The sequence below is a fragment of the Somniosus microcephalus genome, chromosome 3 (genome assembly GCF_052327205.1).
Source record: "Somniosus microcephalus isolate GS21.2 chromosome 3, FLI_Smic_1.0, whole genome shotgun sequence".
Taxonomy (NCBI): domain Eukaryota; kingdom Metazoa; phylum Chordata; class Chondrichthyes; order Squaliformes; family Somniosidae; genus Somniosus; species Somniosus microcephalus.
The window spans coordinates 76,813,424-76,829,897 of record NC_140989.1 but is presented as its reverse complement, the minus strand read 5'-3'; the positions used below and the strand labels follow the sequence as shown (position 1 = coordinate 76,829,897).

Sequence of the window (16,474 nt, the reverse complement as noted above, 5' to 3'; positions counted from 1 at the left end):
TATGGAGTCCCTAGTCCCTCTGACATTTGAGGTGGCTGAAGGTTCCGCCCTAGACAAGGCCCTCCATTGAGGGCTGGGTCCCAACCAATTTCTGAGGGTTTCTGCTGCACTCCTGCTGAATTTAGGGGGTCCTTGTCTTTTCAGACTTAACATATGTACTTGTGTTTGACCCATATCATTTTATCAGAAAGATTGCCTCAAAAGATACATGCTACTTAGTATATTGCTTGTAAATATAGGACTGCAATATTAGAGAATCACAATAGTTATTGAGAATATTGAGGTTGAAGGCTGTATTAAAATAAGGTGCTCAGAGTGTGTACTTATACCATTTCATCAACCCTGATTAAAATTGGCCAAATGGCCACCTTCATATGTAATTATTTTGTGATCATGACAATAGAGGATATTATTGAATCATGATGTCTCTATATTGCTTTTTTATACAATATTTTTCCTTTCTCCCCCTGAATGGTAGCCTGTTTCATGCGCCAACCAAAGGGTGAATAGGCAGTGTACTTCCAGGCCTTTACCTATGCAGGCCAGGCAGAGAAGGTGCATGAAAGCAGCCCTGGGTGAGATGATGTCCCATGTCCCCTCCTTCTGGGGATGCACCTGGTCTCTTCATACTTCCTCATGTTGCTGTTCCTTCTCCTGAACAGATGTTTGGGAGGGGGAAGGGAAAATAAGAATACACAAATATAGAATTTTATAGACCAACTTACATTTTTGTGATCTACAAAATAGTTTAATAAACCAGGATTAGAAATACTTACAGCATGACAACCTAGAAAATGCTGAAAATTTGTCTTAGTTACTTGAACTAATCTTATACGATTAAGCAGTAGTCAATTTTGTACTGTTTTTGTGTGGTATAATGGATGTATCTTGCATACATGCAAATTTAGGAGCAGAAATATGCTTTTTTTTAAATATACTTCAATGATGGATTCAGTTCATAGACTAAATATGATTTCAATTGAACTTGGGCACCAAATCAATTGAATGAGCTCAAGTATTTTTTTTTTGTTTTGGTTGCATGTTTGCAATGACCTATTTATTGAATTAACAATGTGTGCAGGTAGACACTGTGAGGCAAAATTACTTCATTAGGAATTCTGAGCAGAATACTGCTTTTGTTGTACAAAATGTCTCTACTAGATATAATGCATACCATTTTATGTAATATCATCTAAAATAGTTATTTTTGAATGTATTTCTAAATATATTATTTTATTTAAAATTTTAGTGACTGAAGTATATTGTGGCAGATTGAAATTGAAACTGCTCATCCTGTTGTGTTTTCCTATTGACAGTTTAATAGGTGCATCACCTCACAGCTTATCAAGTGGTTCAGCAATTTCCGAGAATTTTACTACATCCAGATGGAGAAGTTCGCTCGTCAGTCTATTAATGATGGAGTAACTAGCACCGAGGAGCTAACTGTCTCCCGCGACTCTGAGCTCTTCAGAGCCTTGAACATGCACTACAACAAGGCAAATGATTTTGAGGTACAGACTAATTTGTTTCCTTTTTAAGTGGCTGTTCAGTGGCAAGTGTGAAGGCTGATGTTCATGGTATTAGTGAAGATACCTCAGCTCATTATACTTTATACAACCAATTTGACTTTCTTTGTAGAAAGCAGTAGAACCATAGGCCAGGACTTTATTTTAATGCTTCTAGATTGACAACTGCTGAAAGTATGAGTCGATGAAAGCTTACTTATAATAAAATTATTGAGAATAATATTGAAAACATAAGCAGCACATCCTAACAATTTTTGCCAGCTAAAATTATGTTGAGTTCACCAAGCAAAAGGATTTAAAATCATAGCTTGAGGTCTTAGTGCTGGAAGTTTATAGATCTCTTTGTTGTCTGCTAATTTTGTGCTTTGACCTTGGGTGTTCTCAGCAGTTAGTCTTTGATGTCAGTGAAATTTAAATTCCACTATGTCACAAAACTCTTGGTATGATGCAGTCTACTTTTTAGAGGTCACCCTAAAGAAGCCACCACTAAAATATTTAAACATGGGTAGTGACCATGGCCGCAGGGAAGAAGGAAGTAAAACTGTTTTTTAAAATGGCCACATATTGACCAATATTTTTACAATAGATTATGGCCTAGAAATTGAGTTTTGGCTTAGCCAGGGCTTTAGCGCCGGAAGTTAGTGCCGGCGCTAAGTCCCCCTGCGCGCACCAAAAATTCAGCAGGGCCGCGCCCAAACGGCTGCCGGCGCTACTGAAGGGTCTTTGCGGCGGTAAATCGGCGCTAACTGCCGTTTCGCGCCGCAATTCCGGCGCTGCGGCACCCGATGCGGTGCGGCAGGCTCGGGAAGTGCAGGCCTCCTCCTTCCCTTAAGGAGGAGCTGCCTGCACCCGATCGCGGCCCGCGAAAATCTTTTAAAAAATGAGCCCGGCACCTCGGACAAGTGCCGGGCTTGCTTCTGTTCCGGGGGGGGGGGGGGGAAGTCCGGGGAGGGAGCTGCGGCCAGGCGGCCGGCGGGAAAGCGTCCGGCCGCCGCGGGGCCTTTAATGCGCCGGCGCAAAGACTCGTAAGACTCTGTTGCCAGAGTCTTAGTTGCGGCTGTCACGGGCGAGGCGGCCGCAACTGAATTTCGGCGCTGGGGCCCGTCGGCATGGCAACCGGGATGCTGCGCACACCGATGACGTCATTGGTGCCGGCGCAGCGCTACCGGTCTACCGCGGCGTAAGGGCCCCAGGCAATTTCGGCGCCGGCACCAAATGCAGCGCTAGGCCCTCTAGCGCCGCAAAATCGGCGCTAAGGGCACTCAATTTCTAGGCCTATATCTTCTTGCTCCATTCATGTGCATTTTCTAAAATCATCCCACAGACTATAAAGGTTAATGTAAGATTAGTTAGTGAAGGAAGTTTGAACATACTCATTTTACTTTCATATCTGGTTTTCAAAAGAAATATACTTTAGAAAGCAAATAAGAGTATATCTAAGGGATGGATTTAAAATGTTTTAGAAGAGGTATGCAACGTTTTTGAAAGAGGAAATTTAACTCTAGAAGACCTAAGTCAGTTTGGGTAGAAATCTGTGACACAAGTGGTGAAGAAAGTAATAATTTGGAATTGTGATAGGCAACCAGGACACGAAGAGGAAATTGATTACTTTTTTCAACAAATAAAAGCTGCATTAGGGAAAAGGAGAGAGTGATGGTTATGAGGGTTTGTATCTGCCTTAAATTAAAGTGGAATAGTGATGGAATCATCCAAAATGTCTGTTTAGGAAACCAATGCAGGTCTGCTTTTTGATCCCGCTTGTTAAAATGGGGACTAGGAATTTATATATTTGATGTAATATTTAGTAATGAGATGGTGGAAAACTTTTACGGTAGAGAACGTAACGTTAAATTTGATACTGTGATATATTTGAGCAAAGCGATCAATTTCAGGAAAGTTGATTTTAACGCCATAAGGTCAAAATAGTTAGGATAAATTAAGGGGAAAAGTAGCAGAGAGGTATATTGCCAATGAGAAATTAAATGCTTTTAAGAATTTTTGATGGTGAAAATTAATTGTATCTCATAAGGTTAATGCTGAAATATAAGAGTTTCAGCTTGCCCACCATTTGTTCTTAGGATATGGGCAACACTGGCAATGCAGTATTTTATTGCCCTGAAGGCATTGAACTGTATTGTGGGATTGGAGTCACATGTAGCCAAACTGGATAGCTGCAGCAGATTCCCTTCCCTGAAAGACATTAGTGAACCAGTTGCGTTTTTATAATGAGAAGCTTTCATGCTTATTTTTCTGGTGCTAATACACAAATTACTAGATTTATTTAACTCAAATTCCCAATTTGCTATGTTGGGATTTGAAGGCAGAACTTCTGGGTTGCCAGTCCAGCACTCTAATTACTAGACTATCGTACCTGGTAATAATTGTATAACCAATTGGGGGGGGCAGCAGCAGGACATTGGACGGAGAACCGTAATGTTGGAACCCAACTACTTTCACACCCGCCCTGTTTTCTGCTGCCATTTCTGGTTGCCAAAAGAAGTGCCCATCCTTTTTTTGCATGGGCACATGCAACTGAGGCAGTGATGTCATACAAGCCATTTTCCATTTCATTCGAGTTCATTCATATTCCCACCAGTACAAAATGGGCTTCTAGCGTTGCTAGTGACCACAGAGAAGACAGAGGAAAATTGAACAGTTCTAGATTCACTATTAACGTGCAGTTAATAGTCAATTTGTTTTTTTATTGTTGCCAACTATTTTGTCATCGACCTTTTATACCATTTACTGATGGCTGCTGTTCTTCCCCTCCTCCTCCCCCCAACCCCATTTCTGATTGGAGGAAAAAGAGAAGGAGGAGGAGGAGGAGGAGGAGGAGCAGAGGAAGGAGAGCATGCTAGTGAGGCTACACTGAAGGTACATGCCACCCACTCACTTCTACCCCCACACAAAAGTATACTTGCATCTCACCTACACCACAGCACTGCTATACCAGAGGCTGCTAAGGTCACCACCGCTTTTAATTTCAGCTGCCACTGGGCACACCTGTAACATTAGCTAAACAGCTGTGCATGAATGCATCAAGCAAGCCATGGATTCAATTGGGGGAATTTTAACCCCAAAAAACAGGTGGGTTGGGGTCAGGTGGGAAGTTAGTGTTAAAAAACTGAATCCTGATCCCAGCCTGCCTCCAACCCGCCCACTTCCGGTTTTAAAAGAGGCGGGACCAGGGGGAGGGGGGGATGGGGGCAGGGTGGCGGGTAGCCAACCCGCTCCCAGGAGGCGGGTCATCCATTTAAATACTATAATGAGGCTGACGTGCCTCCGATTTAACCAGCTTTTCAAATTTAACTGTGGCTGGTCAGGTTTCTCGGGCCTCTGAGAACCCGCCAGCTAAAGTAAGGTGAAAACTGCTGGTTCCAGGAGGTAGGTGCCTTTATACTTACCTCCTGGATCCAGCGTCCCTGCCTTATCCACCCTCTGCAATTGCAGACCCACCCTCCCCCGGCCGAGACCTCCGATTTTCATTCTCCCGGGTTCCCGCCCACTTTCTCACCCCCGCTCCCAACCAACCCCCCTATTAAAATTCCGGCATTGTTCTCTAAAGCCACCAATTGTATCTTCTCTATAGACAGCCAGTGACAAAATGACAGGACACTGTAATTTTACAAAAGGGCCAGATTCCCCAATATCCAAGGGGTCATATTGTACCCACATGTCCATAATTGTTCTCTTGCTTAAGCCCTTTATCTATGTTAACATGAAAAGATTCCACTTTCTTATTGTGTAGTATGTGATTGGCAGTGCACCATAATACAAGTTAATTCTTGCTTCTCTGGGAATTGCCACAATACCTTCATTTTAAAGCAGCCCACCGTGAAAGCACTCTTTGACCCTTAAAGGCAAGATGCTGCGTGGCTCCTTGGAGATCAAGGCTATCCTCTGTAGCCATGGTTAATGATGCAGGCACTGTCCTAGGATTTCAGATGAGCACCACTTTAATGAGATTCATTCATGACCATCATTGAGGACACCATTAGCATGTTGAAGGTGCTCTACAGGTGCCTGTATCAATCTATGGAGGGGAGGAGGTGACAGGGAAGGTACAGGTGGGGAGGAGCATGGGAGGGGAGGGTAGGAGCGTGGGGGGGGGAGAAATGAGGGAGGGGAGGTGGAGGAGCACGGGAGGTGGAGGAGTTGTGACTGAAATTTCTTGCAGCTTTTTTCTAAAACTTTCTAAAAGGATCTAAGCATAATCCTAGGAATCGATGATCTGCCGGCTTAACATCTATAGTAGGAAAAACTTTGGGCCAGAACCTGATGTAGCAGGGATTCTAACTGTGTCTGCCATTGGTTAAACTTGCCCCTGCACCCTTCAGCTCCAAAAAATTTAGAGTAGGTGAATTATATGTCAAATCAGGTACAAAGAGGGAAAGAAAGATTCGAAATAGGAGAGAAAGGAAAGTCTCCAACAACAATTAAAACCTGAATGAATGAGACTCCACACATGTAATAGTTAATTTTCAGTGCTAGATGGGTTGATTGGCAGTCATCAACGTTTATCACGACGTTAAAAGGGTACTTACACTTGTAATGACAAAACTTAACTTTCTGTGGTGAGTTTAATGGGAAAATTCCTACAAAAATGGGGAAGCTAAGGATAAGATGTCGTTTTCGCAAAGCTGACGGCAGAACGGTGCAATTTGAACAGCAACTTTTCGATATTCACATTTAACCTCGTATCTGTTCCTTGCCTGAAGTTGCTGTACCATTTATCAATAAATAACGGCGAGCGCCGTAATGTTGTGGATGTTGTATTGCTTGATGTTCAGATTTATAAAGGGGTGATTTTGCCAGTGGGGGCGCGTTGGAGGCGGGACTGCTGCTTGTGGGTTTTAGTCCCGCCTCCATCGACTTCTGGCCAACCCACGCTATTTTCCTTTGATTGACCTTGTTAAGCCCGCCCAGCGGGCTTAGCAGGCCAATTAAGGGGAAGCCGGTTACAGAGAACGTCAGTGTATGACGTTTCATCTGTCAAAGTTTTGACCGATGAATTGTTATCGTTTGACAGCTTTGAGAAACTGTCAAACACTGACATTCTCTGTTGTTTGGTAAGTTCTTGTACTCGAGGCTCACCAAACCTCTCTTGTGAGCAGAAAGCAGATGGTTGTTGCATCGGAGAATGCAGCAGCCATTCTGTCATCTCTGCCATTGAAATGCCGGAGCCTCCGCATCCCCAACGATTGAAGCCTGCAAGGTAAGGAAACTTTTTCTATCACTTTTCACTCACCTCACATACTTACCTCTCCACACTTGCACCCAACAATCACCTCCACAGCGCACTTTTGGACCCTTCCGACCCCCACAGACCCACTGCTCGCCTCGGTGACCCTGGCGGGGTTTCCCGACATCGGGAGGCTCGCACCTCTGCTGGAAAAATGGGGATAACCTTCTTAACTGCCTGTTAACTACATGTTAACAGGCAGTTAAGTGGCTGTAATCCCCTACCTGCCTCCAGGAAATGCGACCCGGCGCGAGTCAGGTACCCGCCTCCTGGGAAGATGGCATGGGGGCGGGATGGGTACCCGCCCCCAGATTCTGCCATTTTCCAGGCAGTCCCGCCTCCAAACCTGCTTCCCCAGGGCTGGCAAAATAGCCCCCATAGTGTTTAACAGCAAACTTGTGGCTAAACTGAAAGCTCTTGAAATAAAGGAGGGTGTTTCCAAATGGTTACTAATAGGAGACAAATGGTTAGTTCAGCCAATGGCAGGAGTTCAAATTGGTCAGCTATGGACAATGGAATACCCCAGAGATCAGTTAGGGATAGGAGTAGGCCATTTGGTCTCCCATTTTGTTAGCCATGGCAGCTCTATCTTAATCCCAATTCCTTGCCCTTTACTGCATAAACCCATACATCTAATTTTGCCTGCCAATTTCCATTGGGAGGCATAAGGTTCCAGTTGAAGATTAAGGGCTGGATTTTGTCAGCCCTGGAGAGGCGGGTTTGGAGACGAGACTGCCGGGAAAATGACAGAATTTGGGGGCGGGTGTGTCCAACCTTGTCAGGAGGCGGGTAGCCGTCTCGCGCCGGGTCCCATCTCCTTGGAGGGGGGAAGGGATTACAGCCACTTAACTGCCTGTTAACAGGCAGAAAATAGGATTATCCCCATTTTGCCCACACAAGTGTGGCCTTCCCAAAGGCTCCGAAACCCGCCAGGGTCATCGAAGCAAGTAGTGGGTCTGCGGGGGTCGGAAGAGTCCAAAAGTGTGCTGTGGAGGTAAGTGATGGGTGCAAGTGTGGAGAGGTGAGTATCTGAGGTAAGTGCAAAGTGTTAGAAAAAGTGTACTTACCTTTTGTTTCTTCCTGCAAGCTTCAACCTGTGGGTATGCGGAGAGTCTCGCATCTCCGCGGTAGAGATAACAGATGGCCGTTGCATTCTCCAATGCAGCAACCATCTAATTTCTACAAAAGAGGTTTGATGAGGTCTTGAATTCAAGAACTCATCAAACTACAGAGAATGTCTGTGTTTGACAGCTTCACAGAGCTGTCAAACGATGACAATTCACCTGTCAAATTTTTGACAGATGAAACGTCATACGTTGCCGTTCTCTGTAACCGGCTTTCCCTTAATTGGCCTGCTAAGCCCGCTGGGCGGGCTCAGCAAGATCAATCAAGGGAAAATAGCGTGGGTTGGCCAGAAGTCGATGGAGGCGGGACTGAAACCCGATAAGTGGGAGTCCCGCCTCCAGAAGCTCCTCATTGGCAAAATCCAGCCCTAAACCTCTGAGAAAGTCCAAAAAACAATTATGGCCTACTTGTAGTTTATCAGCCTGCCCCCGGGACTCCCACACACCGTACGGTCAGCAGGGGCTAAAGAGTAGGCCACAGCACTAGCTTTTCTGTGCGCCCTAGTGCTGGGGTATCCAGCAGGTGAGGCAGAAAACCAGCAATCCCCCCCCCCCCCCACCTCATTTAAATGGTGCTGTCTGCCCTATGCCTTCTGTAGACTCAGGCCAGGTTCGTCCACCACCCTGTCCCACCCCAGAAAGTTCCAGAAATCAAAGGGCAGCATTAAAGAGGTAGAGAACCAGTCATTGGGTTTCAGCCCCTTTTCCTGATCCTTGAGCCATATGACTGCTCAGTTCCAGAAAAATTGGCCCACTTTATTTAGTAAATTTCACATCCTCGGAATGTCCCAAAGTACTTCAACCAGCAAGTAATTACTTTTGAAGTGTAGTCACTGTTGTGTAAGCAATTTTGATGGCACTGTTGTGTAGGAAAATAGCATTTTTTTTAAAACAACCATTTCTAAGAGGAATTGGATTGAGAACACCACAGTGGAAGTTATGAGTCTCCAGAGGGGAGAGAGAAAATCAAAGGGTGCTGTCACTGGCATGTTCTCAGTCCTTCCCAACTAGCAGCTCAAATAGTATTAATGGGGGTGCTCCCTTTCTTGCACTTTTGTTCTCTTTCTCACTTTGCTTTCTCAATCATTTTTAATAATAATCAGAGCCTCACTATTGTACTGATAACAGAACACTATTTTGTGTATACCTCTCTCGTTTTCAATTTTTCTTTCACTTTCTGTACCCTTTCTCTCCCCCCTCTACTTCTCTCACTTTCTCTTCCCCTCGCTCTCATCATCTCTTGCCCCCATCGTGCCCTTTTGTACTTCAGCCCCCTCCTTTTTCTTTTTCTCTTGTCTCACTACCCCCCCCCCCTTTCTTTATGGCCTTTCCACTCTGATTCCTTCTGCCAAACATCCAACAACTTTCTCTCGAATGATCTCTTGTAGTTATTCTAGAATAATTTGTCACTGTGCCGAATTGAGTCTGGAAGTCCTGAGCCAGTTGAACCCATCTTGTGTCTGAACCATATCAGAAATACTTGGCCTTCACCTTAATGCATGCTTACACATGCTCCAGCTTCAAAGCTGATGTTAGAGATGCACTCCGATACTTACTTTTCTTTTGATTTACAGCTATTAGGAGATTCTTTGCAATCCATTACCAAACGGATAGGGTGGGGGTGGAGGAGGGAAGAAAAGGTTGAATTATTCTTAGATATTCTCCCTATGGCAATTTTACTACTGACAAATTACAGCACCATGCAGTACAAAGGAACAGCAGAACCTCATGAAAATGTCTCATTGATTTCTATAAGCAATGTTTGGTACATAATTATTGTCCGTGACATACAAGAAGAATAAGTACAGCTGTGTTATTTTAAATAGGTGCTCTTCCCTTTTTGGAGGTAATGAACCTAATTCAGCTGAAATAAACTACTGGTGTAGATGACATTTGGTGGGAAGATTTTGAATATTCAATCCAAGGAATCTTGTATTCAAATGCACCTTCCAACATTATGAAAATGACATTAGTTCATCACACAAGCCTCACTGTAATGTAGCCTACTGCTATATTGACAGAGTTTAAGCTTTCGACTATGGGGTAATGCAGTAAGTTGGAGCACCAATGCCATGGAATGTTGAGATGCAGGTCAGTGATGGCAGACACGAAATAAAGATCTGGTTACTTCCCACAGGAAGTAAGGGAAATTTGGGTGAGTTAATCCATGCCATTTCACTAATGTCCTTTAGGGAAGGAAATCTGCCATCCTTACCTGGTCTGCTTTATATGTGACTCCATACCAACAGCAATGTGGTTGACTCGACTGTCCTGAAATGGCTTAGGAAGCCACTCAGTTGTAACAAACCACTGAAACACAAGGTAGACTACCCTTTATCCGAATTTCCGAAAACCAAAACCCTCTAAAAAACCGAAGGTTTTTTCGTTCAGCGTAAGTCGTGCGCACGACTTACGCTGAACGAAAAAACCTTCGGTTTTTAGAGGGTTTCGGTTTCGGAAGTTCGGATAAAGGGTAAGTCGTGCGCACGACCCCCCGCGGACCCCCGCCGACCCCGACCCCCGCCGACCCCGACCCCCACCGACTTACGCTGAGCGTCAGCGTAAGTCGTGCACATGACCCCCGCCGGCCCCGACCCCCACCGACCCCCCGCCGACCCACCTTCCGAAATCCGAAAACCGAAACACGGCTGGTCCCGAGGTTTTCGGATAAAGGATAGTCTACCTGTAATAATAAGAATAAAACCGGACAGACCACCCAGCATCGACCTTGGCACTAGCTACGGACACGGCAATGGCACACCCAGCCCAGTCGACCATGCAAAGTCCTCCTCTCCAACACCTGGGGACTTGTGCCAAAATTGGGAGAGGTGTCCCACAGACGAGTCAAGCAACAGCCTGACATAGTCATACTCACAGAATCATACCTTTCAGCCAATGTCCCAAACTCCACCGTCACCATCCCTGGGTATGTCTTGTCCCACCAACAGGACAGACCCACCAGGGGTGGCGGCACAGTGGTATACAGTGGGGAAGCAGTGGTCCTGGGAGTCCTCAACATTGACTCCGGACCCCATGAAGTCTCATGGCTTCAGGTCAAGCATGGGCATGGAAACCTCCTGCTGATTACCACCTACCACCCTCCCTCAGCTGATGAATCAGTACTTCTCCATGTTGAACACCACTTGGAAGAAGCACTGAGAGTAGCAATGGCACAGAATGTACTCTGGGTGGGGGACTTCAATGTCCATCACCAAGAGTGGCTCGGTAGTACCACCACTGACCGAGCTGACCGAGTCCTGAAGGACATAGTTGCCAGTCTGGGCCTGCAACAGGTGGTGAGAGAACCAACACAAGGGAAAAACCTACTTCACCTCATCTTCACCAATCTACCTGTCTCAGATGCATCTGTCGATGACAGTATTGGTAGTAGTGACCACCGCACAGTCATTGTGGAGTCGAAGTCCCATCTTCACACCGAAAACACCCTCCACTACCACCGTGCTAAATGGGATAGATTCAGAACAGATCTAGCAGCTCAAAACTGGGCATCCATGAGGCGCTGTGGGCCATCAGCAGCAGCAGAATTGTATTCCACCACAATCTGTAACCTCATGGCCCAGCATATCCCTCACTCTACCATTACCATCAAGCCAGAGGACCAACCATGGTTCAATAAGGAGTGTAGAAGAACATGCCAGGAGCAGCACCAGGCATATATAAAAATTAGGTGCCAACCTGGGGAAGCTGCAATACAGGACTACATGCATGCTATAGACAGGGCTAAGCGATCCCACAATCAACGGATCAGATCAAAGCTCTGCAGTCCTGCCACATCCAGTCATGAATGGTAATGGACCATTAAACAACTAACAGGAGGAGGAGGCGCCATGAATATCCCCATCCTCCATGATGGTGGCGCCTAGCACGTGCAGGCAAAAGACAAGGCTAAAGCGTTTGCAACCATCTTCAGCCAGAAGTGCCAAGTGGATGATCCATATTGGCCTCCTCCTGAGGTCCACACCATCACAGAAGCCCGTCTTCAGCCAATTCGATTCACTCCACGTGATATCTAGAAATGGCTGAGCGCACTGCATACAGCAAAGGCTATGGGCCCTAACAACATCCCGGCTGTCGTGCTGAAGACTTGTGCTCCAGAACTAGCCGCGCCTCTGGCCAAGCTGTTCCAGTATAGCTACAACACTGGCATCTATCCGACAATGTGGAAAACTGCTCAGGTATGCCCTGTCCACAAAAAGCAGGACAAATCCAATCCGGCCAATTACCGCCCCATCAGTCTACTCTCAATCATCAGCAAATTGATGGAAGGTGTCATCGACAGTGCTATCACGCGGCACTTACTCACCAATAACCTGCTCACTGATGCCCAGTTTGGGTTCTGCCATTACCACTTGGCTCCTGACCTCATTACAGCCATGATCCAAACATGGACAAAGGAGCTGAATTCCAGAAGTGAGGTGAGAGTGACTACCCTTGACATCAAGGCAGCATTTGACCGAGTGTGGCATCAAGGAGCCCTAGTAAAACTGAAGTCAATGGGAAAACTTCAGGTGAAAACTGCTCCACTGGCTGGAGTCATACCTAGCACAAAGGAAGATGGTTGTGGTGGTTGAAGGTCAATCATCACAGTCCCAGGACATTGCTGCAGGAGTTCATCGGGGCAGTGTCCTAGGCCCAACCATCTTCAGCTGCTTCATCAATGACCTTCCCTCCCTCATAAGGTCAGAAATGGGGATATTCGCTGATAACTGCAGTGTTCAGTGCCATTCACAACTCCTCAGATAATTAAGCAGTCCATGCCCACTTGCAACAAGACCTGGATGACATTCAGGTACGGGCTGAGAAGTGGCAGGTAACATTCACGCCACACAAGTGCCAGGCAATGACTGCCTCCAACAAGCGAGAGTCTAACCACAACCGCTTGACATTCAACGGCCTTACTGTAGTGTCCGTGTGTAGATAAAGACACTGAAGACAGGAGTTGGTTCATAGGTATTTACTAAGCAAGTCTGGGGGGGGTTTCTAAAGGATATACACAATACACAGGCTTATATAGCCCAAGTGGCAATTACCGGCATTACGCACACCTGGGGCTCTTAAAGGCACATACACCACAATTCCTCCCCTTCTAGCTAACTAGTACATCATATTTTAAGTAATTATTAATTACATGTTATATGCAAAATAATATACATTGCTGTATTAATTAATTATAAGTTAGTCTCTCAGGAGGCTTCCTGACTCGGTCTGGATAACGCCTCGGGGGTGTAGTAGTTTCTGGTGGTGTAGTAGGTTCTTCTGGCAAGGCTGATTCGGCTTGAAGGCCAGTGTCGGGTTCATCGGGCTCCAGTATCACCGGATCGGAGGTAGATATGGGTATCTCTACTTCATCGTTAGATGTATAGAGTGGTGGTGTAGGTTGTCCCTTTTCGGATGACTTGATGATTTGGTCAGCATGGCACCTTATTATGCTGTCTCCGATGTCCACGGTATACATCAGTGGTCCTAATCGTGTGCAGATAGTTCCAGGCTGCCATTTCTCGGTACGGTAGTCCCGGGCCAAAACCGGTTGGCCTATCTGGAAGGCCCTAGTTGGCCTTTCATTCATGCCCTGAAACTGCCGGTTCTCCACGTCCCTTCGGATGTTGGGCTTGACCAAATCCAGCCGGCATCTTAGGTTTCTATTGTAGAACATCATGGCGGGAGTTTGGTTAGTAACCATATGCGTTGCATTCCTATATGCAAATAAGAAGTTATCCACCTTGTGCTGAAGTTTTATGTCTTCATTACCCATGGCCTTGATGGCCTTCTTGAAGGTCTGGACAAACCTTTCAGCCAATCCATTGGTGGCGGGATGGTATGGGGCGGACGTGTAGTGCTTTACCCCATTGTTCTTTAAGAACTTTCTGAATTCTTCGGACACAAATTGCGGTCCATTATCAGAACATATCTGCTCCGGCAGCCCATTCCTGGCAAATATGGTCCTTAATACTGTGATGGTTTTTTCCGTGGTGGTGGAGGACATCTTTATTACCTCCGGCCACTTGGAGTGTGCATCAACTGCGATTAAGAACATTGAGTCCATAAATGGACCAGCAAAGTCGATGTGCACCCTTTGCCAGGGAGATGAGGGCCACTCCCATGGATGTAGAGGGGCCTGTGGCGGAGCATTTTGGACCTTCTGGCATCCTAGGCAGCTCTTGGTCATGTCTTCGATGTCTCCATCGATACCTGGCCACCATACAAACGCCCTAGCTAGGTTCTTCATTTTCACTCCACCCAGATGCCCCTCGTGAAGCTCCTTTAGCACTTTATCCTGGAGTTTGGGTGGAATCACCACTCTGGATCCACACATCAAGGTTCCTCGGCACACTGACAGCTGTTCTCTTCTTTGCGAGAATGCTGGCAACAGTGGTTCGCCATGTGCTGGCCATCCCTTCACTGTTAAATCGTAGACCCGTAGAGAGTAGGGTCATTTCTTGTCTCCCTTTCAATGGCAGAATTTGTCACCGGTAGACATTCCACTATGGTAGAGTGGAATATCTCTACTGGGTCTACTGTAGGCGCCTCTTCTATCGTTGGCAACGGTAGGTGTGATAAACCGTCAGCATTCCCATGCTGTTTTGACCCTTTGTATTCAATGTTGTATTGGTGTGCCCCTAGAAAAAGGGACCACCTCTGTAGTCTTTGTGCCGTCATAATGGGGACACCTTTTTTAGGGTTGAATATGGAGATGAGGGGTTGATGGTCAGTCAGCAAGGTAAATTTTTGTCCGTGTAGGTAATGGTTGAATTTCTTCACTCCCCATACCAGGCTGAGTGCTTCCCTGTCTATCTGGGCATAGTTACGCTCAGCTGAGTTCAATGAGCGTGACGCAAAAGCTATCGGCCGTTCCGAGCCATCAGGGAATCTATGGGACAATACCGCTCCTATGCCGTAAGGGGATGCATCGCACGCCAGTCTGATTGGTAGTGATGGGTTGTAATGAGCCAAAATTTTCTCGGATGTGATTAAGTCTTTACATTTATGGAAGGCACGTTTACAGTCTTCGTTCCATTTCCAAATCACTCCTGTCTGTAGAAGATCATTAAGAGGGTGTAGAATAGTTGATAAGTTCGGTAAAAATTTATGATAGTAATTTATTAATCCCAGGAATGACCTTAATTGTGAAACATTTTCAGGTGCTGGGGCTTTTATAACTGCTTCAATTTTTTCAGGTGACTTATGCAACCCTTCCTTATTAATTATGTGGCCACAATATGATATCTGATTTTGGAAAAATTCGCACTTGGGGCGATTTGCTCGTAGGCCCCGTTCTTTCAGCCTAGTGAGCACCTGCTCCAAATTGGCAAGGTGCTCGTTGTCGTTTTCTCCTGTTATAAGGATGTCGTCTAGGTAGCATTGAGTCCCCGGAATCCCTTGCAGGCCTTGCTCCATAGCTCTTTGCCAGATAGCTGGAGCTGATGCTATTCCAAAAACCAGTCGATTGTACTGGTACAGGCCTTTGTGTGTGTTTATTGTGAGATACTTTTTAGAGGTCTCCTCAACCTCCATCTGTAGATATGCCTGTGCCAAGTCAATTTTTGTGAAACGTTTCCCTCCGGATAGTGAGGCGAAAATATCTTCTATCCTCGGAAGAGGATACTGTACCGTGTGAAGGACTGGGTTTACAGTCACCTTAAAGTCCCCACAGATGCGAATTTTTTTCTGTTCCTCAGTTATTTTTCAATGTTTTTTTCATGACTGGAACGATGGGTGTTGCCCATTCGCTCCAATCTATTTTGGATAATACGCCTGCCTTTTCCAAATTTTTCAGCTCTGCCTCAACTGCCGGACGTATTGCGTATGGCACCGGTCTTGCCTTAAAAATTTTTGGAATTGCTGTATCTTCCACTTTTATTGAGGCGGTGATGCCTTTCAAGGTTCCTAGTTTCTCTTGAAACACTTCTTTGGCGTTGGCCAAGATGTCTTTTAATCGTTCAGGTATGATGTCATCATTGTTTTTTTCCTTACTGGTCACCGTCAGTGCCTGAATGGAGTGCCAGTCTAAACGCATCTTCCTTATCCATTCACGTCCCAACAACGGTGGACCACCATCTTGTAGAATGTATAAATACAACTTTTGTATTTCTTTGCCGTTGTATACCACAGGCACCCTTATTTTTCCTTTGGGGTAGACTTTCTGCCCCGTATATGTTTTTAAGATAATGGATGTGTCTTTTAGAGGTATATGCGAAAATAGCCTCTCGTAATCTCGTCGATTTATTATGGTTAGAGCTGATCCTGTATCGAGCTCCATTTTAACTGGGGACCCTGCTATTGAGGGTAACCCAAATGGTTTGGTAATCCTCTTTGGCAAGTACATTATGTAATTTGAGACCGCTTAGTCTCTTGTTTCCGGAGTCGCTATCGCTATTCTGGTCTTCGGAGCTATTGTCCGTCATCATTTGTACCTTCCTGTACTTTTCTTTATTGATTTTTTGTTTTCTGTCAGTGGATTTATTTTGTCCAGATTGGCATACCCGTGCAATGTGTCCAATCTTACCACATTGCCTGCATGCTTTGCCCTTGAACCAGCAGTCCCTCTGGTTATGGGTGGATCT

General features: G+C 45.7%; 1 protein-coding gene across 5 annotated transcripts in view; it reads left to right on the top strand.

The window, feature by feature from the left end:
- prox1a (prospero homeobox 1a) overlaps nt 1-16,474 on the top strand; it is a 203,161-nt gene that overhangs the window by 29,971 nt on the left and 156,716 nt on the right. For all 5 annotated transcript variants that reach the window (XM_085981201.1, XM_085981193.1, XM_085981195.1 and 2 more), the window contains one exon: nt 1,317-1,511. In XM_085981201.1, the coding sequence (XP_085837327.1) occupies nt 1,317-1,511 (195 nt within the window). The remainder of the gene's footprint in view (nt 1-1,316; nt 1,512-16,474) is intronic.